The sequence below is a fragment of the Somniosus microcephalus genome, chromosome 5, assembly GCF_052327205.1.
Source record: "Somniosus microcephalus isolate GS21.2 chromosome 5, FLI_Smic_1.0, whole genome shotgun sequence".
In the NCBI taxonomy this organism is placed as follows: Eukaryota; Metazoa; Chordata; class Chondrichthyes; order Squaliformes; family Somniosidae; genus Somniosus; species Somniosus microcephalus.
The window spans coordinates 267,324,621-267,349,788 of NC_140991.1; the positions used below are offsets into that span (position 1 = coordinate 267,324,621).

The 25,168-nt window shown below is 44.4% G+C and overlaps 1 protein-coding gene across 1 annotated transcript in view; it reads left to right on the forward strand.

The window, feature by feature from the left end:
• Positions 1-25,168, forward strand: part of LOC147117710 (transcription factor E2F3-like) — a 64,645-nt gene that overhangs the window by 16,684 nt on the left and 22,793 nt on the right. Inside the window, exons 2-3 of the mRNA XM_085988927.1 lie at positions 2,738-2,849; positions 24,469-24,688. Coding sequence (XP_085845053.1) covers positions 2,738-2,849; positions 24,469-24,688 — 332 coding nt within the window. The remainder of the gene's footprint in view (positions 1-2,737; positions 2,850-24,468; positions 24,689-25,168) is intronic.

Consider the following 25,168-nt stretch of genomic DNA (forward strand, 5'->3'; position numbering starts at 1 on the left):
GTTAGATAAGGAGACCAAAACTGTGCACAGTACTCCAGGTGTGGTCTCACCATGGCCCTGTACAATTGTAGCAAGACGTTCCTACTCTTGTACTCCAACCCCCTTGCAATAAAGGCCAACATGCCATTTGCCTTCCTAATTGCTTGCTGTACCTGCAGGCTAACTACGAGGACACGTAAATCTCTCTGAATACCAACATTTAATTGTTTCTCACCATTTAAAAAATATTCTGTTTTTCTATTCTCCCTACCAAAGTGAATAAATAACCTCCTGTCTGAAAAATGGAGCAGTCAGTAATAGGATATCAATTGTATAGATTTTATTTTTGATGCACCTTTTAGAGTGAGCAAAGTATTTTAAATACTTTTTTTTTAAGTAAATGGGATCTCTAGTTCCCCTGCTTCAACTGTTGAGTTGGTGGTGAAATAGAGCTCTGCAGCAAAGAAGCACTTTCATCAAGGTCTCTGGGTTCTGAAAATTTTGTGGACTTTTCAAATTAATTTTGAAACGATTTGAAATATTGCTAGCAGATCCCTGTGGTGTTGCTTAGGATGAGTCAGAGGATATGCTAAAGTGTGATGGGAAGTAAGTGTGGTGCACACAGGAAGTGTCTGCTGCTACTGTAAAATCTTTAATATATTCCAGCTGCAGCTCGAGCATTTATTGCTGATTATCTGTTCTATTACTTTTGCTTCTGTATAAGTCGTGTGAAGAAATTCAACTTCTAGTTTTAGCCTGAATAATAGTCTGACCATATGATTTTCACCTTTCGAAGTAGGCAAGTGTGTCTGATGAGTAGCTCGTGCAGCTTTGGATGAAATATTGCATTTAAAAGGTTTTAAATCCTGTGGCGTGCTAATGTTTGTTTGCGCACTTGTGCGTTGTAAGTTCCTGATTGTGGAAAACCAGGATCTGCATACGGAAACTGCACTGTGCTCTGAACACTAACTAGAGCCTGAATTGTAACTGTGCCTGTTCTTGGAATTAAATTATTTTCCATATGTTCAAAGAGGTAGGTTTTAAGGAGTATCGTGAAGGAGGAGAGAGGGAGGTAGAAATGACGAGAGGTTTAGGGAGGGAATTCCAGAGCTTAGGGCCGAGCCAGCTGAAGGAACTGCCACCAATGGTGGAGCGATGAAAATCGGGCATATGCAAGAGGCCAGAATTGGAGGAACGCAGAGTTCTTGGCGGGTTGTAGGGCTGGAGAAGGTTACAAAGATAGCGAGGGGCGAGGTCACGAAGAGATGAAAACTGGATAGGAAATTATTACTGTTTATACTACACGTGTACACGTTGCTTTAAGTCCCCTGCCTATCATACGTTATATATTTGACAAATATTGAATGCTCCATTAAGATGTTTATTCAACTTTTTTAAAGAAACTGAGTTGGATGTCACGGGTATATACAGATAGAATGTGGCTTTTCTACAAATTAATTTCTGGAAATGCAGTTTACTGGCAAGTAAGCTGTCTTGCCATTTGGAAAAGGAAACCAATGAGAAAGACATTGAGATGATTTATTAATGAGATGTTATGTAGTGGCTCATGAAAACACATGTATCGTTAGAGCTGTCCCTGGCTTCAGGTTGTTACTTCCGCCTGGAAGAAAAGGTCTTTTATTGAAGAACAAGGTCAGGCTCACTAAGTGAGAAATTGATCTTCGCTCTGTCTGTTTGTCTCACTCGTTCGCCCTTGATGTCTTTTTCTTCCCATTTCCAAACTGGCATTTGAAGCTTTTTGGGGGAAGTTCTAGTTACTTAAGTATTTAGTGTGTACTTTTTTTGCAACCTCATAACAATCAAATGTTAGAAAAATCTGCTTGTTTAATATGGGCCATAGTACCTGATCCCAGAGGCTTCTGCTAGAAAAGTGTAGTACCTTGTGCTTTAATCAGTTATTATTATTCCAAAATTGAACTTGCAGATTAAGATGTTTATAGTTAATGCAGTTGAACCAGTTGTAACAAATCTGGGCTTGGCTGAATCTTCATTGTCAGTGAAGGAGTATAAAGTTGAAATTACTTGCTCAGTTCCCATGAGTTTGCAACACAATAACCAGGTTGGATTGTAGGTCAGTTTAGAATGCATGTACAAATTGGAATTTTCAGTGCACTCAAAGAACCTGCAGTTGTGACTCTATCTCCGTTCATGCTCATTGGCTTATTGTTTGGACTCTTAAATTCTAATAAATGGTACTATCCATTAACCCAATTGCTAACTGTTGACACTGTTAAGTTTTACGTGGCAGGAAAAATTCTGGCAAAGTACAACTGTGTGGTAACGTGTTGAGTTGGGAATATTGAATTTGAGAACCCATTGCCATTCAGCTTAAGTTTTATCCTCCTGCTTCTAGGAACTAACTCAGTGAAAGCCAACATTGGAAAGTCTTGTTTAAGCTTCACTTTATGCTCCTATTTAAAGTCATTTTTCATCTTTTGCTCTACTGCCCCATGTTTATCTTGTGTTTCATATTTATTCTACAACTGAAGCAGCAGGCAACCTGTGACAAGACCGTTGATTCAAATGCTTGGTGGCAGATTAAGGGTCAACTCATCCTGCTTATTTTTTAATCTCTCCTTTGCATGTGCCCCCGACTCAATACTTTGCTTTCCTACTGGTCTGGTGCACTGAGTTAATAAACCTGTATCAAGCTGCCTTATTGCATGTGTTACCTTGAAAGAGAATTGATGTGAAATGAGTTGATTAGAAAGATCACGGTTTATTTTTCATTGCACAGGCAAAGAGGAGACTGGAGTTGGAAGAAAGTGATCATCAGTACCTGGCTGCTGATGTATGTACTCCAAAAGGAAAAGGAAGGGGTACAATGAGAAGCCCAAGTAGTCCAAAAAGTAAGTGTGATCTGATGTACCTTGAGTATTCATACTGGGACTAACTGGATAGAGTGCAACTCTCGGTCACGTTGAAGTTGGAGCCCACTTCTGGTCTGGTTGTAGAGTTTCCAGTGGCTGCAGGAACTATCTCAAATTGTTGAAGAAAAAGTGGATGAGATACAGTAATAAATTGACTAGCTGGCCTTGCAATTGCTATAAACCTGATTTCACCTGTGAAGCGGGCTCTGGCAGACTTCCTGTTTTCCTCATTTTACACCCCTCCCCCCTGCTTGCCCCTCCATTGTTCCTAATGTTTTCCCGTCAAACACATTTCAGCCTTCATCTCATGTTTGGTTTTGTGCAAGTATTTTCTTCAGGCAACGATACGAATGAAAAAGCTACCAAAGCTGATTTAAGTGATTTGAGTTTGGAATAATAGCATTAGGTTAACGAGTTCAAATCCAAACAGTCATTATTATGAGCTTGCCTGCTCTCATGGAGTTTCTTGAATTTTTTTGTTATAGAAAATCACTATTGCTTTGGCCAGGGTTCAAGATTAATTTTTAATCTTCGGCAGTGACTCCCAACAAATTATTTACTGCATCCAAATTGCTTTTATTTTTACAAGCTGAAAATATGATGTTGATTTGGTTAAATACAGCTAAGTTTTTTTTCAAACCTTTTTATCTTGCTGAAAATTGTACTTGAATATTCAGGGGTAGCGAGGTGGGTTAAGTATAGGTTGGAACTCTGCAACTTCTCATCCATCCAGTTGTGTAGTTGGAATACCATCATTTAATCTCTGGAAACTAGATAACATCTAGGTTTGGTTTGAAAGGTTCCCCATTGATAGAAATTGGAAGTCTCGATCCTGTTCTCAAATGATTTTTCAATGATTGGGCAGTCCTAGTCCAAAATAGGTTCCACAGGGATATTTTTCAACAATTCTTTCATGGGATGTGGGCATCGCTGGCAAAGCCAGCATTTATTGCCCTTGAGAAGGTGGTGATGAGCCACTGCTGGTCGCTGTTTACATAAACGATTTGAAGATAGGTAAGTAAATGAGGAAGAAAGGAATAGAAGGATATGCAGATGTGTTAGCTAAAGTAGGTTGGGAGGAGGCTCCTATGGAGCATAAACACTGCCAGAGACCAGTTTGGCCAAATGGCCTGTTTCTGTGCTGTAAATTCTATGTAAAACTGGATTAATTAGGATGAGTGATGATGAGACAGAAAATTTGCTTTGCACCGTCCCACAAACTGCAAATTAGATGAATGAACCAGTTAACCTGTTTTTGGTGGTCAAGAGATGATTGTTGGCCAGGATGACAGGAGAACTTGCCTCTCTTAGAATCATGTAGGGGATTTTTTTAGGTCTACCTGAACAAGCAAATGGTGCCTTTGTTTACCATCTCCTCTGAAAGACAAAGTACGTCAGCAGGATATCCTCTTCAGTGGAAAGGGTTAATGCCTGTGGAACTTTGCACTGTACTTGTGTTACACTGTCAACATCAAGACCTCCCACGTCCACTGTATCGGTGTTTTATTTCCAGAACCAACCTCCTTCATCCAAAATTTCCATGGCTTTTAAGAAACATTGACTTGCTAAAGGAGGAAAACTTGGCATAATTTGCTGTGTGAAATATTTTCACTGCATCTGCGATGAGCAAAATGCAATTGAAAATGGCATAGCTTGTAGGAGTGATCTGAATGAATTATCATAATCACAGTTGGTTCTGACACCAGCAATCTGTCTTATCAAATGTATGGGTTGAGTGCCTATTGGCTGACCTTATTTCACAGATGGCGTGACAGTGCACTGACAGTTCTGGTAGGTGCACTGTGATGTCTTCCTCGTTATGATTAGGTAGAACTAGCTGCATTGGAGAATAATTCCCTAATTATAAAATGAAATGTTAAAAATTGCACATTGGAGTGAGTGCATTAATTTTTGTTTCCCATAATGCTCTGTAATCCGTGACTTCCCCATTCTCCCCCCCCCCCACCGCCCACTCTTGACTTCCACTGTACCCCTTCCTACGATGTGATGCCGCTACCACCGTGCTAAATGGGATAGATTCAGAACAGATCTAGCAGCTCAAAACTGGGTATCCATGAGGCGCTGTGGGCCATCAGCCGCAGCAGAATTGTATTCCCCCACGATTTGTAACCTCATGGTCCGGCATACCCCTTGCCCTACCCTTGCCATCAAGCGAGGGGATCAACCCTGGTTTAATGAAGAGTGCAGAAGAGCATGCCAGGAGCAGCACCAGGCACACCTAAAAATGAGGTGCCAACCTGGGAAAGCTGCAACACAGGACTATATGCATGCTAAACAATGGAAGCAGCATGCTGTGGACAGAGTTAAGCGATCCCACAACCAACACTTGTTTAGCTCAAATCCCTGCAGTCCTGCCACATCCAGTCGTGAATGGTGATGACAATTAAACAACTAATGGGAAGAGGAGACTCCATGAATATCCCCATCCTCAATGACGACGGAGCCCAGCACGTGAGTGCAAAAGACAAAGCTGAAACATTTGCAACCATCGTCAGCCAGAAGTGCTGAGTGGATGATCCATCTCGCTCTCTTCCTGAGGCCCCCACCATCACAGAAGCCAGTCTTCAGCCAATTCGATTTGCTCCACGTGATATCAAGAAATGGCTGACCAAACTGGATACAGCAAAGACTATGAGCACCGACTACATCCCGGCTGTCGTGCTGAAGACTTGTGCTCCAGAGCTAGCCATGCCTCGAGCCAAGCTGTTCCAATACAGCTACAACACTGGTATCTACCCGACAATGTGGAAAATTGCCCAGGAATGTCCTGTCCACAAAAAGCAGGACAAATCCAATCTGACCAATTACCACCCCATCGGTCGACTCTCCATCAGCAAAATTATGGAAGTTGTTGTTGACAGTTCTATCAAGCGGCACTTACTCACCAATAACCTGCTCACCGATGCTCAGTTTGGGTTCCGCCAGGACCACTCTGCTCCAGACCTCATTCCAGCCTTAGTCCAAAATGGACAGAAGAGCTGAATTCCAGAGGTGGGGTGAGAGTTGACATCAAGGCAGCATTTGACTGAGTGTAGCATCAAGGAGTCCAAGTAAAATTGAAGCCAATGGAGGTTGGGGTGGGGGAAGTGCTCCACTGGCTGCAGTCATAGCTAGCACAAAAGAAAATGGTTGTGGTTGTTGGAGACCAATCATCTCAGCCCCAGGACATCGGTGCAGGAGTTCCTCAGGGCAGTGTCCTAGGCCCAGGCATCTTCAGTTGCTTCATCAATGACATCCCCACTTTTGACCTTATGGTGGAGGGAATGATTGCAGAGTGTTCAGTTCCATTTGCAACTCCTCAGATAATGAAACTGACCATGCCCAAATGCTGCAGGACCTGGCCAACATTCAGGCTTGGGTTGATAAGTGGCAAGTAACATTTATGCCACTTAAATGCCAGGCAATAAGTGCCAGGCAATGACTATCTCCAACAAGCGAGAGTCTGACCACCTACTTTTGACATTCATAGGAACAGGAGTTGGCTATTCAGCCCCTCGAGCCTGTTCTGCCATTCAATGAGATCATGCTGATGTGCGACCTTACTCCATATACTGGCCTTTAGCCCATATCCCTTAATACCATTGGTTAACAGAAAGTTATCAATCTCCGATTTAAAATTAGCAATTGACCTAGCATCAATTGCCATTTGCAGAAGAGAGTTCCAAACTTGATGTGTGGAAGTGTTTCCTAATTTCACTCCTGAAAGGTCTGGCTCTAATATTTAGACTATGCCCCCTGGTCCTAGAATCTCCAACCAGTGGAAATAGTTTCTTACTATCTACCCTATCTGTTCTGATTAATATCTTGAAATATTTCAGATCACCCCTTCGCCGTCTAAATTCTAGGGAGCACAGCACTAATTTGTGCAATTTCTCCTCATAACTTGAAGTCTGGGTATCACGCTAGTAAACCTACATTGCACTCCCTCCAAGGCCAATATATCCTTCCTAAGGTGTGGTGCCCAGAACGGCTCACTACTCCAGGTGTGGTCTAACCAGGGTTTTGTGTAGCTGCAGCTTAACGTCTACCCCCTTGTACTCTAGTCCTCCAGATATAAAGGCCAGCATCCCATTAGCCTTTTTGATTATTTTCTGTACCTGTTTGAAGTAAGCCCCCAAAGTGCGGACCAAGTGATCTACAAGGTCGACGTCACCGGCTTGTTGTAAGAAAGACAGACCAACTAATTGAAGTCACAACGGTTTATTCAGGCCTGGGGAGAACCTTTCAGATCGCTGTCTGAATCCGACTCCACCGATACCCTAGCAAAGTTCATAATTATGCAAAAATCAAACCCCTGCCCTAGGGGCGGGGGTAAAGCTTATCAGCATATACAGAGTTATAGCTAAATTGCAATTATAAACAGTGACATTTCCTCTTCCTGCTGCCCACAAATCCCACATTTCAGTTATCAGTTGGTCCCATCACCTCCTGTGACTGTGGGCCTCATCTTAATTGCTTTACAACCATCCAGTTGCCCGTAGCCAGGTGGTTTTGCTTGTTACATGTTTCCTTAAGATAACACTCCTCGTTAAGGCGTGCAAAGCACAGACTTGGCCTCGTCTTGGGTTACCCCTGCAAAGCAAGCACATTCTGATTAGTCCCACCATACTTTGAAGAATGGAACCCTGTTGTAATTTACAACAAACAAATTCTTCGATATGTTATCTGGTATATGTGCTGCCTCGCCTGGCCGAACAGACATCCTCCCTAATCTTCCCACGAGTTGCTCTGCAGTTTAATCTCTCGGCAGCTAAAGTCACCTAATCATGTTTTAAAACTTAGCTGGGTAAATGCAATATACAGACCTCTATCGTTTAACTCCAGGTAGGGATTAACCCATTATCTCCACCTTGTACATTGGTGCTGCAATTGAATCCTGGTTGTCTTGCCCTGTTATGCCCAATTTTTAATATCTTACTTCACTGTTCATGATATTTTAATCTATTACCTGGACCCCCCCCAAGTCTCTTGGACCTCCACAGTTTTTAGCCTTTCATCATTTAGAAAGTACCCTGTTCTATCCTTTTTAGGTCCAAAGTGGGTGACCTCACATTTGCCTACATTGAAATCCATTTGCCACAGTTTTGCCCATTCACTTAATCTGTCTCTATCCCTTTGTAATTTTATACTTCCATCTACACTGCCTACAATGCCATCTACCTTTGAGTCATTGCCAAATTTGGATATATGACTTACTATGCCATCATCTAAGTAATAAATACTGTGGATAGTTGAGGCCCCAACACAGATCCCTGTGGGACACCACTAGTCACATCCTGCCAATTTGAGTACCTACCCATTATCCATCCTGCCGCTCAGCCAATTTCCTAACCAGGTCAATAATTTGCCCTCAATTCCTTAGATAACAGTCTCTTATGTGGGACTTTATCAAATGCCTTCTGGAAGTCCATATAAATAACATCCATAGACATTCCCCTGTCCACTACTTTAGTCACCTTCAAAACATTCAATCAGGTTTGTCGGGCATGACCTACCTTTCACAAATCCATGCTGGCTCTCTGATCAACTGAAAATTTTTGAGGTGTTCAATCACCCTATCCTTAATTATAGACTCTAGCAATTTCCCAACGACAGATGTTAGGCTAACTGGTCTCTAATTCCCTGGTTTCCCCCTCTCACCATTTTTAAATAGCAGAGTGACGTGCAATTTTCCAATCTAAAGGTAGGTCTGAGTCTGGAGAACTTTGCAGATGCCCGAACTATAATCTTCCAATGTGCTCACCTACTTGCTTTAAAAACCTGGGGTGGAAACCATCTGGTCCTGGGGGTTTGTCATTCTTTAGTGCCATTATTTCTTCATTACTGTTAATTTACTTAGGTTAATTTTATTTAGTCCCTGTCCCTGATTTAGTTTCCTTGGGATTTCTGGCATGCTATCCTCTTCCTCTACTGTAAATACTGATGCAAAGTAATTCAACGTGCCTGCCATTTCCTTATTGATAATATCACTGCTTTCAGTTTTTAATGGGCCAACATTGCTCCTGACTAACCTCTTTTTCATAATATAATTGTAAAAAAATTTAGTGTTGATTTTGATATCCCTTGCAAGTTTCCTTTCATACACTCTTGTTGTAGCTCTCACTATCTGTTTTGTGACTCTTTGCTGTTCTTTGTATCTTTCCCATTCACCAGGATCTGTGCTATTTTTTGCATTTTTGTATGTTTTTTCTTTGGCAAGTAGAGCTCTTGTCCCTCGGGTATAAACTGGTTCTGTATCACCTTAAATTCATTTTTGAACACCTCCCACTGGTGATCTGTCATTTTACCCAGTAACAGATTTGCCCAGTTTACTGTGGACAGTCTCTGTCTCATCCCTTTGAAGTCGGCCTTACCCAAATCTAGAATCTTAGTAGCTGTTTCGCATTTCTCCCTTTTCAAATACTATGTTCAACTTGAACTTATGATTGCTATTGGATAAATGTTCACACACAGTTAGGCTGTTAACTAAATCTGGTTCATTACTCATTACAGGTAGAAAGTCCCGAATCCGGCAACCTCGGGACCGAGGCCGAGCCGGTTTTCGGGTTTTTCCGGAGTTTGGAACGTGTTTCTGATGTCCGAAGTCTGGAAACGCCCGAGCCCAGGTTGCGATATTTCTGGGCCTAGAAATTCAGTTTGGGCCCGCCAGCTCGCTTGCGCCCAGAAGTTACCGCTGCGCGCGGAGCCACTTGCGTCCGCCGGAAATTCAGTTTCAGCGCCCCAAGTCGAAGCCGGCTGCTATTCAAGGGTGTGGCCGCCCCCGCTTGGGGCGCTGAAACTGAATTTCGGCGCGCTAGGTGCCGCAGCGCCACCCGCTGCGGAGCGGCAGGCTGCGGTACTGCAGGCCTTCCTCCCTCTCTTAAAGGGGAGGTGCCTGCAACAGCGAGATCGCTGCTCGCTAGTGCCGTGTGCCGGGCTCCCGGAAAACAGCCGGCAATGCCGCGGGGGGCGGGTGGAGGAGGCCGGGGAAGGAGGTGCGGGCAGGCGGCCACCGAAAAAGCGGCCGGCCGCACCTCCGCCTTAACTCGCCCCACTAAGGCTGCAGGACGGCCCCGTTTTCAGATCGCTGTTTGCGGCCGCAACTAAATATGGCGGTCGGGCCGGTGGCGGGGCACTGCGCACACCGATGACGTCATCGGTGGCGGCGCAGCGCTATTGGCTAACGCCGCCATTACCGCAGCGCTGAATATCGGCGCAATCTCAGCAAGTGGCGCAAAAGCCCTCTTTGGGTGAAAACTGGGCGCAAAGTCTACTGAATTTCTAGCCCCTGGACTTCGGACATCAGAAACATGTTCCGAGTCCGGAAATGCCTGGGCCCAGGTTCTGGTTTTTGGTAAGCCTCCCTCAGGGTGTCCAGGTTCCGGAACATTTTACAGATTCCAGACCCCTGCCACCAATCGTTCCGGAACTCCGGATTTGGGACGCTCAACCTGTACTAAATCTAATTTTACTACAATTTCCACCTGAGGGCCCCCCCAATTTACTAGTTTAAAGTTCTTGTGACTGCCCTATTTATCCTTTCCACTCGGGGCCCTGATCCCAGACCGGTTCAGGTGGAGCCTGTCCCAATGGTACAGTTCCTTCCTGTCCCAATACTGGTGTCAGTGCCCCATGAAATGGAACTCCCCTCTTTCCCACACCACTCCTTTAGCCATGTGTTCGCTTCCCTAATCAGCTTATCCCTACGCCAATTTACATGTGGCTCAGGTAATAATCCAGAGATTATAACCATTGAGGCCCTGTTCTTTAATTTAGCTCCTAGTTTCTGGTACTCCCCAAACAGGACCTCTCGCCTACTCTTCCCTATGTTGTTGGTCCCAACATAGAATCATAGAATGGTTACAGCACAGAAGGAGGCCATTCGGCCCATCGAGCCCATGCCAGCTCTCTGCAAGAGCACTTCAGCTAGTCCCACTCCCCTGCCCTTTCCCCATAGCCCTGCACATTTTTTCCCCTCCGGTACTTATCCAATTCCCTTTTGAAAGCCATGATTGAGTCTGCCTCCACCACCCTTTCAGGCAGTGCATTCCAGATCCTAATCACTCGCTGCGTAAAAACATTTTTTTCTCCTGTCACCTTTTTGGTTCTTTTGCCAATCACATTGAATCTGTGTCCTCTGGTTCTCGACCCTTTCGCCAGTGGGAACAGTTTGTCTCTCTATCTACTCTGTCTAGACCCCTCATGATTTTGAACACCTCTATCAAATCTCCTCTCAACTTTAACTGCTCTAAGGAGAACAACCCCAGCTTCTCTAGTCTATCCACGTAACTGAAGTCCCTCATCCCTGGAATCATTCTCGTAAAACTGTTCTGCACGCTCTCTAAGGCCTTCACATGCTTCCTAAAGTGTGGTGCCCAGAAATGGACACAATACTCCAGATGAGGCCGAACCAGTGTTTTATAAGGTTCATCATAACTTCCTTGCTATTGTACTCTATGCCTCTATTTACGAAGCCCAGTATCCCGAATGCTTTTTTTAACTGCTTTCTCAACCTGCCTTGCCACTTTCAACGATTTGTGCGCACATCCCTAGGTGTATCTGTTTATGCACCCCCTTTAGAATTGTACCCTTTAGTTTATATTGCCTCTTCTCGTTCTTCCTACCAAAACGTATCACTTTGCACTTTTCCGCGTTAAATTTCATCTGCCACGTGTCCACCCATTTCACCAGCCTGTCTGTCCTCTTGAAGTCTATTGCTATCCTCCTCGCTATAAGTTTTGTCATCTGCAAATTTTGAAATTGTGCCCTGTACATCCAAGTCATTAATATATATTCAAGAAAAGCAGTGGTCCTAGAACCGACCCCTGGGGAACACCACTGTATACCTTCCTCCAGCCCGAAAAACAACCGTTCACCACTACTGTTTCCTGTCACTTAGCCAATTTCGTATCCAGGGACCACAGCGACTGGATCCTCCCCTTCCCCCTCCAGTATCCTTTCAAGCCGGTTTGAGATGTCCCTTACCCTGGCACCAGGTAGGCAACCAACCATGTGGGACTCTCAATTCTGCTTACAAAGGATGCTATCTGATCCCCCTACAACTACCACATTATGCTTCCTCTCCTCATCCTCCTCCCCTCTTAGGACAGCCTCCTGCTCCAAAGTGTCATAGTCTGCATTCTGGCTGTCCTTCCAGCAGTTTTTATTCTTATCCTCACAGGTAGCAAGTACATTGTACCTGTTGGATAGGATCAGTTTCTGTGGAGCCTCGTTCCCTTTCTTACCTGGGTTCACGCCAACCCCGTTCTGATCTTGCACCTCTCTACGAGGTGTGACTGAGGTGTGGAGCAAGCTGTCCAGATATTCTCCCCTCCACCCCCCCCCCCCCCCCCCGCCCCTATGTGTCGGAGTGTCTCCAACTCGCATTCCAGCTCAATGACTCTGAGCTGGAGAGATTCAAGACGGAGACGTCTACTGCAGATGTGTTTGCTTGGGACAGTCTCGCTGTCCACAAACTCCCACATACTCCCTGCCATATCTTAGTCTAGCCTTTTATTTATTTAATTAGTTAAAATCTTTATTCAACGATTATATATAGTTATAAATTAGTTTATCTAGTTAAGTGTTTAATTAATAAAGTACGTTATAGTTTCCCGCTCTTAGTTTAAACCACTGCCTAGCTTAGAGAAAAAAAGTTCATACTCACTCACCAATCACCTACCTGCTGTCCTGTGATGTCACTCTTTGTTGTTTTAGAATTCGCCAGATTTGTACTGCCGACTCTGCTCAGGTCTGCTCTGCCTCTCCTCCCGCTCTATTTATGTTCTGTCTGCTCAGGTCATTACCATTGCTGAATCCCCCTCCATCAACATCCTGGGAGTCACCATTGACCAGAAACTTAACTGGACCAGCCACATAAATACTGTGGCTACAAGAGCAGGTCAGAGGCTGGGAATTCTGCAGCGAGTGTCTCACCTCCTGACTCCCCAAAGCCTTTCCACCATCTACAAGGCACAAGTCAGGAGTGTGATGGAATACTCTCCACTTGCCTGGATGAATGCAACTCCAACAACACTCAGATTGGCACCCCATCCACCACCTTAAACATTCACTCCCTCCACCACCGGCGCACCGTGGCTACAGTGTGTGCCATCTACAAGATGCAGTGCAGCAATAACCTGCTCACCGATGCTCAGTTTGGGTTCTGCCAGGTCACCTTGGCTCCAGACCTCATTACAGCCTTGGTCCAAACATGGACAAAAGAGCTGAATTCCAGAGGTGAGGTGAGAGTTGTGGTGTATGTGCCTTTAAGAGCAATTATGGTGTATGTGCCTTTAAGAGCCCCAGGTGTGTGTAATGCCGGTAATTGCCACTTGGGCTATATAAGCCTGTGTATTGTGTATATCCTTTAGAACCCCCCCCCCCCCCCCCCCAGACTTGCTTAGTAAATACCTATGAACCAACTCCTGTCTTCAGTGTCTTTATCTACACACGGACACTACAGTGGCGACGAGGTGGAAACGGACTTACCTGCAATTCGGCAGCACCTCAAGGACATCGATTCCTCCAGCGTCCAGAAGACTCAAGGAAGTAAGAGAAACTGTGGTTTCACCAACTGGCCAAGCTGGTGACAGGTACTGCGCTAATCCTTCCTGGGCGTCAGGCTGGAGCTCCAGCGGCGGGCTCTACAGCTGAGACAGGCAGCGAAATCGGAGGCAAGCAATAACGGACTGGGAGGGTGCACTCGAGAGACGGCCGGCGCGGTAAGCAGGTCAGCGTTTAGACCTCCGTCGGGAACGAGTCTCCAACAGTGAATAAACGGAAACCACAGTAAAACAGCGTTGTTATCGGTAGCAGCGGCGGGAAAGCGCGGGAAGCGCCATATCGTTGCTACAGAGAGAAAAAGAAAAGCGCGGGAAGCGCCATCTTTTCTGAAATACCTAAATCTGGTAATATTGAGGCTTTTGATGGCGAAATAGAAGATTGGACCACATACGTGGAAAGAGTAGAGGTTTATTGCACTGCAAATGGAATAACAGATGAAAAAAAAGCTTCAGTACTTCTGAACTTAATGGGCGCGAAGACATACGGGCTGTTACGAAATTTAATCACTCCAGCCAAACCAAAGGACAAGACTTTTAAAGAAATTGTTGATACCCTGCAGGAGCATTTAAACCCAACACCGCTGCTGATAGCGGAACGATTCAAGTTCTTCAAGAGAAATCAACACAAGAATGAAAGTAACGCTGATTACCTAACCGAATTAAGAAAGCTATCAAAGTACTGCCAATTCGGAGCAGGACTATCTGATTATCTTCGAGACAAATTTGTTTGCGGTCTCTTAAGTGAAGGAACACAAAAAAGACTGCTTTCTGAAAAAGATTTAACATTGGACAAAGCTTTCAGTATGGCTGTATCCTACGAAGCAGCAGCAAAAGGAGCTGCAGAGATACAACAAGAGACACAGGACTTTGGCACCCATAAAATGACACAGGAGTTCGGAAGATGTTATCGCTGCGGCAGATCCACCCATAACCAGAGGGACTGCTGGTTCAAGGGCAAAGCATGCAGGCAATGTGGTAAGATTGGACACATTGCACGGGTATGCCAATCTGGACAAAATAAATCCACTGACAGAAAACAAAAAATCAATAAAGAAAAGTACAGGAAGGTACAAATGATGGCGGACAGTAGCTCCGAAGACCAGAATAGCGATAGCGACTCCAGAAACAAGAGACTAAGCTGTCTCAAATTACATAATGTACTTGCCAAAGAGGATTACCAAACCATTTGGGTTACCCTCACAATAGCAGGGTCCCCAGTTAAAATGGAGCGAGATACAGGATCAGCTCTAACCGTAATAAATCGACGAGATTACGAGAGGCTATTTTCGCATATACCTCTAAAAGACACATCCATTATCTTAAAAACATATACTGGGCAGAAAGTCTACCCCAAAGGAAAAATAAGGGTGCCTGTGGTATACAACGGCAAAGGAATACAAAAGTTGTATTTATACATTCTACAAGATGGTGGTCCACCGTTGTTGGGACGTGAATGGATAAGGAAGATAGGTTTAGACTGGCACTCCATTCAGGCACTGACGGTGACCAGTAAGGAAAAAAACAATGATGACATCATACCTGAACGATTAAAAGACATCTTGGCCAACGCCAAAGAAGTGTTTCAAGAGAAACTAGGAACCTTGAAAGGCATCACCGCCTCAATAAAAGTGGAAGATACAGCAATTCCAAAAATTTTTAAGGCAATACGTCCGGCAGTCGAGGCAGAGCTGAAGAATTTGGAAAAGGCAGGCGTATTATCCAAAATAGATTGGAGCGAATGGGCAACACCCATCGTTCCAGTCATGAAAAAAACATTGAAAAATAACTGAGGAACAGAAAAAAATTCGCATCTGTGGGGACTTCAAGGTGACTGTAAACCCGGTCCTTCACACGGTACAGTATCCTCTTCCGAGGATAGAAGATATTTTCGCCTCACTATCCAGAGGGAAACATTTCACAAAAATTGACTTGGCACAGGCATATCTACAGATGGAGGTTGAGGAGACCTCTTTAAAAAGTATCTCACAATAAACACACACAAAGGCCTGTACCAGTACAATCGACTGGTTTTTGGAATAGCATCAGCTCCAGCTATCTGGCAAAGAGCTATGGAGCAAGTCCTGCAAGGGATTCCGGGGACTCAATGCTACCTAGACGACATCCTTATAACAGGAGAAAACGACAATGAGCACCTTGCCAATTTGGAGCAGGTGCTCACTAGGCTGAAAGAACGGGGCCTACGAGCAAATCGCCCCAAGTGCGAATTTTTCCAAAATCAGATATCATATTGTGGCCACATAATTAATAAGGAAGGGTTGCATAAGTCACCTGAGAAAATTGAAGCAGTTATAAGAGCCCCAGCACCTGAAAATGTTTCACAATTAAGGTCATTCCTGGGATTAATAAATTACTATCATAAATTTTTACCGAACTTATCAACTATTCTACACCCTCTTAATGATCTTCTACAGACAGGAGTGATTTGGAAATGGAACGAAGACTGTAAACGTGCCTTCCATAAATGTAAAGACTTAATCACATCCGAGAAAATTTTGGCTCATTACAACCCATCACTACCAATCAGACTGGCTTGCGATGCATCCCCTTACGGCATAGGAGCGGTATTGTCCCATAGATTCCCTGATGGCTCGGAACGGCAGATAGCTTTTGCGTCACGCTCATTGAACTCAGCTGAGCGTAACTATGCCCAGATAGACAGGGAAGCACTCAGCCTGGTATGGGGAGTGAAGAAATTCAACCATTACCTACACGGACAAAAATTTACCTTGCTGACTGACCATCAACCCCTCATCTCCATATTCAACCCTAAAAAAGGTGTCCCCATTATGACGGCACAAAGACTACAGAGGTGGTCCCTTTTTCTAGGGGCACACCAATACAACATTGAATACAAAGGGTCAAAACAGCATGGGAATGCTGACGGTTTATCACGCCTACCGTTGCCAACGATAGAAGAGGCACCTACAATAGACCCAGTAGAGATATTCCACTCTACCATAGTGGAATGTCTACCGGTGACAAATTCTGCCATTGAAAGGGAGACAAGAAATGACCCTACTCTCTCTCGGGTCTACGATTTAACAGTGAAGGGATGGCCAGCACATGGCGAACCACTGGCCAGCACATGGCGAACCACTGTTGCCAGCATTCTCGCAAAGAAGAGAACAGCTGTCAGTGTGCCGAGGAACCTTGATGTGTGGATCCAGAGTGGTGATTCCACCCAAACTCCAGGATAAAGTGCTAAAGGAGCTTCACGAGGGGCATCTGGGTGGAGTGAAAATGAAAAACCTAGCTAGGGCGTTTGTATGGTGGCCAGGTATCGATGGAGACATCGAAGACCTGACCAAGAGCTGCCTAGGATGCCAGAAGGTCCAAAATGCTCCGCCACAGTCCCCTCTACATCCATGGGAGTGGCCCTCATCTCCATGGCAAAGGGTACATATCGACTTTGCTGGTCCATTTATGGACTCCATGTTCTTAATCGCGGTTGATGCACACTCCAAGTGGCCGGAGGTAATAAAGATGTCCTCCACCACCACGGAAAAAACCATCACAGTATTAAGGACCATATTTGCCAGGAATGGGCTGCCGGAGCAGATATGTTCTGATAATGGACCGCAATTTGTGTCCGAAGAATTCAGAAAGTTCTTAAAGAACAATGGGGTAAAGCACTACACGTCTGCCCCATACCATCCCGCCACCAATGGATTGGCTGAAAGGTTTGTCCAGACCTTCAAGAAGGCCATCAAGGCCATGGGTAATGAAGACATAAAACTTCAGCACAAGGTGGATAACTTCTTATTTGCATATAGGAATGCAACGCATATGGTTACTAACCAAACTCCCGCCATGATGTTCTACAATAGAAACCTAAGATGCCGGCTGGATTTGGTCAAGAACCGGCAGTTTCAGGGCATGACTGAAAGGCCAACTAGGGCCTTCCAGATAGGCCAACCGGTTTTGGCCCGGGACTACCGTGCCGAGAAATGGCAGCCTGGAACTATCTGCACACGATTAGGACCACTGATGTATACCGTGGACATCGGAGACAGCATAATAAGGCGCCATGCTGACCAAATCATCAAGTCATCCGAAAAGGGACAACCTACACCACCACTCTATACATCTAACGATGAAGTAGAGATACCCATATCTACCTCCGATCCGATGATACTGGAGCCCGATGAACCAGACACTGGCCTTCAAGCCGAATCAGCCTTGCCAGAAGAACCTACTACACCACCAGAAACTACTACACCCCCGAGGCGTTATCCGGACCGAGTCAGGAAGCCTCCTGAGAGACTAACTTATAATTAATTAATACAGCAATGTATATTATTTTGCATATAACACATAATTAATAATTACTTAAAATATGATGTACTAGTTAGCTAGAAGGGGAGGAATTGTGGTGTATGTGCCTTTAAGAGCCCCAGGTGTGCGTAATGCCGGTAATTGCCACTTGGGCTATATAAGCCTGTGTATTGTGTATATCCTTTAGAAACCCCCCCCCCGCCAGACTTGCTTAGTAAATACCTATGAACCAACTCCTGTCTTCAGTGTCTTTATCTACACACGGACACTACAAGAGTGACTGCCCTTGATGTCAAGGCAGCATTTGAATGTGGCATCAAGTATAGCCCTAATAAAATTGAAGTCAATGGGAATCTGGGAAAACTCTCCACTGGCTGGAGTCATACCTAGCACAAAAGAAGATGGTTGTGGATGTTGGAGGCCGATCATCTCAGCCCCAGGACATGGCTGCATGAGTTCCTCAGGGCAGTGCCCTAGGCCCAACCATCTTCAGCTTCATCAATGACCTTCCCTCCATAAGGTCAGAAGTGGGGCTGTTTGCTGATGATTGCAATATTCAGTTCCATTTGCAACGCCTCAGATAATGAAGTAGTCCGTGCTCACATGCAGCAAGACCTGGACAACATTCAGGCTTGGGCTAATAAGTGGCACACTACATGTGCCAGGCAATGACCATCTCCAACAACAGAGTGTCTAACCACTGCCCCTTGACATTCAGTGGCATCACCATCGCTGAATCACCCCCATGAACATCCTTGTGTCACCCCATTGACGAGAAACTGAACCAGACGAGCCATATTGTGCTGTAAGAGCAGGTCAGAGGCTGAGTTTTCTGTGGCGAGTGACTCGCTTCCTGACTGCCCAAAGTCTTTCACCATCTACAAGGCAGGAGTGTGATGGAATACTCTCCACTTGGCCTGGATGAATGCAGCTCCAACAACACTCGAAGCTTGACACCATCCAGGACAAAGCAACCCACCTGACTGGCTCCGCATCCACCATTGTAAACATTGACTCCCTCCACCACTGGTGTACCATCTACAAGATGCACTGCAGCGACTTGCCAAGGATTCTCCATCAGCACCTCCCAAACCTGCGACCTCTACCACCTAGAAGGACAAGGGCAGCAGGCACATAAGAACATAACAAGAAATAACAGGAGCAGGAACAGGCCACTTGGCCCCTCGAGCCTGCTCCGCCATTCAATAAGATCATGGCTGATCTTGGGCTCAAAGCCACTTCCCTGCTTGCTCCCCATAACCCTTCACTCCCTTATCTTGCAAAAATTTGTCTATCTTCCCCCTTAAATGTATTTAATGACCCAACCTCCATGGCTCTCTGGGGCAAAAAATTCCACAGATTTACGACCCTCTGAGAAGAAATTCCTCCTTATCTCAGTTCTAAAAGGGCAACCCTTTATTCTGAAACTATGCCCCCGAGTTCTAGATTTCCCCACGAGGAATCCTCTCTGCATCTACCTTGTCGAGCCCCCTCAGTATCTTGTGTTTCAATAAGATCACTTCTCATTCTTCTAAATTCCAATGAGTATAGGCCCAGCCTGCTCAACCTTTCCTCCATAAGTCAACCCCCTCATCTCTGGAATTAACCTAGTGAAACGTCTCTGAACTGCCTCCAATGCAAGACACCAAAACTGTACGCAGTACTCAAGGTGTGGTCTCACCAATACCCTGTACAGCTGTAGCAGGACTTCCCTGCTTTTATACTCCAACTCCCTTGCAATAAAGGCCAACATTCCATTTGCCTTTTTGATTACTTGCACATGGGAACACCACCACCTCCAAGTTACACACCATTTTGACTTTGAAATATTTCACAGTTCCTTCATGTCACTAAGTCAAAATCTTAATGGTACTCCCTAACAGCACTATGGGAGGACCTTCACCTCACAGACTGCAGTGGTTCAAGAAGGCGGCTCACCACCACCTTCTGATGGGCAATAAATACTGGCCTTGCATGTGACGCCCGCATCCTGTGAATGAATTTTTTTTTAAAGACTCCGATGAGAAATTAGCCATATGGAGAATTACAAACAGGAATCGGCATCATATTGCTTTTATGTTATCATGCACTTGGAAAAAGGTGAAGTTGATCATTACAGTTCCTTCTGGGGCAATTGGTGTTTGTTGCGGTTTTAATATTGGCTCACTTTCCCTTGTGTGAATGCAACAGTAGAAAATCTTTTACCTCTACAAGATTTTGGTGGTGTGTATGAGCTTGTTATATGTCGCATAACACCATACTGAAGTGGCTAGCTGTTGGTATGTATGTTTAGAAGTGCTTCATACCATGTTATTTTCCAGCAGTCAATTCAGGTTACATTCTGGTAAACTAGTGGTGTAGGCCATAATTTTCACCCTTTGCCGAGGATAAAATCACACCTTGACCACACGAGGTGTCCTGACCTTCCACTTGGACATCTGTTACTGGAGGGGAGAGGTGAACTGGTGGAACCAGTAAGATGCTACACCATTGCCAACGTGTGCATTTTTAGAGACTGGGGATTGTTTTCAGGCAATAATCTCATCCTGGCATTTAGATTTATTATAATTTGTCTGTTGCTTCTTGAAAGAAACCGCAGTCACTTTTTGATGTCCACTATGCTCTTGGTAATCCATATTCAGTTTCATGGAACGTTAACAATTGTTCAACCATTTACTTGCCCATAGATATTGGATGAAATGAGCTATTGAGGTTGCTGGTATACATGAAATTAATGTCTTCATCTAACTCTTCCAATTATTAATTGGAAATGTACTAGCATAGTAGGGGGTGCTTGGCTAAAGTTGAGGTTAAGGCATGTTAAGTACATTCTGCGAAGAAAGTTGCTGCCATTTTCTTTGAAATAACCTTCAGCAGCTTATCTTCAAAGCAGTTGACCCATAGAGTAGGTTCATGGCTGTTTTGATTTGAGAAATTATTTTGGAGAACTCGCCCCCACTTGTAACCTCTCTAGATCAGATAGCGCACGAATTAATGTTCTTGTGGCCTTCAGGCAGATTGCAACTATGTGTTGTGAATTTTCTAGCAATGTCAGATGGTGGATGTATAAACTCCCCATACTGACGGTTTGACTATTAACTTTGCTCAAGCAGTCATAGCATAAGCTAACAAATGGGCCTGGTATTGGTTGGCAACCAAACTGGTACACTTGAACTTGATTTGGTTTTAGGGAACATTTTGACAAGTGATGGTTAATCTTTTAATTATATTAGGAGCATAAGAGTAGGCCATTCAGCCCCTCAAGCCTGTTCTGCGATTTGATTCGCTCATGGAATCTTACAGCACAGAAGGAGGCCATTCGGCCCAACATGCCTGTTCCGGCTCATTGAAAGAGCTAGCCAATAAGTCCTACTCGCGTGCTCTTTCCTCATAGCCCTGAAATGTTCTCCCCTTCAAGTATCCAATTCCCTTTTGAAAGTTACGATTGAATCTGCTTCCACTACCCTTTCACACAGTGCATTCCAGATATCATAATTTGCTGCGTAAAAATATTTCTCCTCATTTTGTCGCTGGCTCTTTAAAATCTGTGTCCTCTGGTTACTGACCATTCAGCCACTGGAAACGGTTTCCTGTTATTTACTCTATCAAATTCAAAATCTATCAATGATCGATTTTGAGCACCTCAATGAAATCTCTCCATAACCTTCTCTGTGCTGAAGAGAGCAACCCAAGCTTCTCTAGTCTCTCCACATAACTACAGTCCCTCATCCCTGGTACCATTCCAGTAAATCTCCTCTGCATCCTCTCCAAGGCTTTGTGCAATCCTTCCTAAAGTGTGATGCCCAGAACTGAACACAATATTGCAGCTGAGGCCTAACCAGTGATTTATAAAGGTTTAGCAAAACTTTCTTGCTTTTGTACTCTATACCTCTACATATAAAGCCAAGGATCCTGTATGCTTTTTTTTTTTGACAGCCTTCTCAACTTGTCCTGCCACCCTCAAAGATTTCTATACACAAACCCCCCCCCCGCCCCCAGTCTCTGTTCCTGCATCCTCGTTCTTCCAAAACACAACGAACTTCTCTGCATTAAATTTCACCTGTCTGAAGTCTGCTACTATCCCCTTCACTGTTTGTTTACTACTTTTGAGCTTTATGTCCTCTCCAAACTTTGAAATTATACCCTGTATGCCCAAGTCCAGGTCATTAATATATATCAAACAGAGCAGTGTTCCTAATACCGACCCCTGGAGAACATCACTGAATACTTCCCTCCAGTCTGAAAAACAACTATTCACCGCAACTCTCCTTTCTGTTCCTTGCCCTATTTTGTATCCATGCTGCCGCTCTCTCTTTAATCCCATGGGCTTCAATTTTGCTAACTGGTCTATTGTGTGGTACTTTATCAAATGCTTTTTCAAAGTCCATGTACACATCAACTGCGATGCCTTCATCAACTCTCTCTGTTACTTCATCAAAGAACTCAATCAAGTTAGTCAAATACGATTTGCCTTTAACAAATCTGTGCTGGCTTTGATTTATTAACCAATATTTTTCCAAGTGACAATTCATTTTGTCTCAGATTATTGTCTTAAAGCTTCTCCTCCACCGACGTAAAGCTGACTTGCCTGTAGTTGCTGGGTTATCCCTCCCCCTTTTTTGTGCAGGGGTGTACTATTTGCAATCCTCCAGTCCTTTGGCACCACCCCCATATCTAAGAAGGATTGGAAGATTGTGGCCAGAGCCTCCGCTATCTCCAGCCTTGCTTCCCTCGGCAACCTAGGATGTATCCCATCCAGACCGGGTGACATCTACATCGTGTGTCAGCCATGGCTCTGTTGGTAGCACTCTCACCTCTGAGTCAGAAGTTTGTGGATTCAAGTCCCACTCCAGAGACTTGAGCACAAAATCTAGGCTGACACTCCAGTGCAGTACTGAGTGGGTGCTGCACTGTCTGAGGTGCAGTCTTTCAGTTGAGACGTTAGACTGAGGCCCTGTCTGCCCCCTCAGGTGGACGTAAAAGATCCCATGGCACTATTTCGAAGTAGTGCAGGGGAGCTCTCCCCGGTGTCCTGCCCAATATTTATCCCTCGATCAACATTATAAGGACATTGTTTTTCAAGACTTTTGGGTTCCCTTTTATGTTGCCCCTCTTATTTCCTCTAAGTTCTTGCGTGTACTTTTTGTATTCAGCTTGGTTGTCTACTTAATTGTGAATCTAACATTTATCATAAGCCTCCTTTTTCTGTTTCATTGTAATCTTTAGTCATCTAGGGAGCTCTAGCTTTGGATGCCTTTCCTTTCCCCCTCCTAGGAATGTGTCTAGACTGTACCCAAACTAACTGCTCTTTGAAGGCCTCCCATTGCTCATTTACTGTTTTACTTGCCAATCTTTAATTTCAATCCACCAGGGCCAGATCTCATCTCAACTTGTTGAAATTAGCACTCTCCTAGTTGAGTGTGTTTTATGTTTGCTTTGTTCTTGGCTGATCTGTACCTTCCTTCTGGAAGTGAGATGCCTCTGCTGCCAAGTTACTCCCAGATGCTGAGAAGGCCTTTGGCTGAGTGGAATGGAAATATTTGTTTGAGAAATGTCTGCAATATTGGTTTTGGCCCGATGTTTGTTGCACCGTGCGCCCTCTGCAGCAGTAGTCAGCATTGATGACTTCTCCATTTAAACTGTCCAGAGGGAATTTGAGGGGTGCATGCTCTCCACCCACTCTCCCCATTTCATTTTAACTATGGGTAGTTAAGATACTTTTTGTGCTTGGGAGGGTGAAGAGAAAGTTGGCTTTATTTGGGGGTTTTTAAAGTTGCAATGGGCATTTTGTTACTCAAATAAGATGTGCTGAGCAGCATGCTTTTTTTTGTGACTGAGAAACACCATGCCAGCAGTTGGGCCAGGATTGTGCTAACATATCCTGAGCTCAACACTCCTAACATTCCCATGTGATAATGTATGAGTGTTGCATTGAGTTTGAACTAATCCAGATTCCAGTGGGCTGAAGCCAACAACAAAATATTGCCATTAGGTATCGTTCAAGTTGGAGGGTGGGTGGTGTTGGGAAAATGGAATTGTGTCTGGAATATACTGGGTTAGGGTTATGTTGCATTGTTGTCAAAAAGCTCTACTTTTCTTCCAACCTCTTTGTGCTGACTTGTTGCCAAAAGTAGAAAGGTTTCCATTACTCAATACTGACATCCCTCATTTTTATGACGGGCAATGTCTGCACATGAAAGCTGAAGTGGCAAAATTTGGACAGTTAAGTGTAAATTATACAGAGATGGGCAATTTTGTGGTAGGTTGGAGTTGTATTTTCTGCCCAGCCAGAAAATGTATTCAATGCTGAATCTTCCAACATTGATCTGACATCTTTTAGGATTGATCCCTTTGAGAACAGAGCCCCCATAAGGGAACCATCTTTATCCCACTGCCACCCCCAAGGCCAGAATATATTTCAGCCATACAAGCACTGAAAGCGTCTTGGTTGAGTGCATTTTCTAACTGAACATTTCCTCCACTGCCGTTTGGAAACCTTTGCTTCCAGCCTGGGGAACCTATGTCAATGCTTTTAAGGTAGGTCACTTAATGTGCAAGTTGGGAGATGCGGATTGGATATGTAAAATGGAGCTGCTCCAGCCCTATTTTATTATTGCTGTTAGAGGTCAGTTAGATCAGCCCTTGTATTCAAAAGGTTCATGAGCTGCAGTTAAGTTTGAATTTCAAAATGATCCATGTCGCTGAATATTCTTTACTTCCTTCCTTCCACAATACAGCTCCCAGATCTCCGTCGGAGAAGACTCGCTACAATACCTCACTGGTTCCCCTCACAAAGAACGTTGTTCAGCTCTTGGGCCAGTCTCCAGATGGGGTGTTGGACTTGAACCGAGCTGCAGAGGTCTTAAACGTGCCAAAACGAAGAATCTATGACATCACAAATGTATTGGAGGGTATTCATCTCATTGAGAAGAAATCCAAAAATAACGTTCAGTGGATGTAAGTTGTTTTTTAAATTCCTGCTCCCCACAATTTTCCATTCAACTTGGATGGCTGCTCTAACTTTTAAGTGGGACTTCAGATTAGTTTATTGTTATGTCAGTGCTTCCAGGACTGGTAACATTTGCGCTGTGACAACCTACCTTGTTTTAATTTTGTTTTATTTTAGTGTTGATAAATTCTCTCATATTAATATTCAGTATATAAAATCTATATCTCTACTAATAAAGTTCCTTGTTCCAATTTGATAGGATAGGGCCACCAAAACTTGTATTATTGTGCTTTAAAGGGTCAATCTGTATCTATTAGTTAGCACATGGGTGAGGAAAGTTCCTGTAGTGTGGCAAGCTGCCCCCTAAAATGGCCAAAGCACTCATTGTAAAGCTGCACCTTTGTCTCGATTTGTCTCTAATACTTGCCATTTGGGAAAAAGGGGTTTAAATTCATGGGGTACTGGGGAAAGAGGGAGCTGTTCCGTCG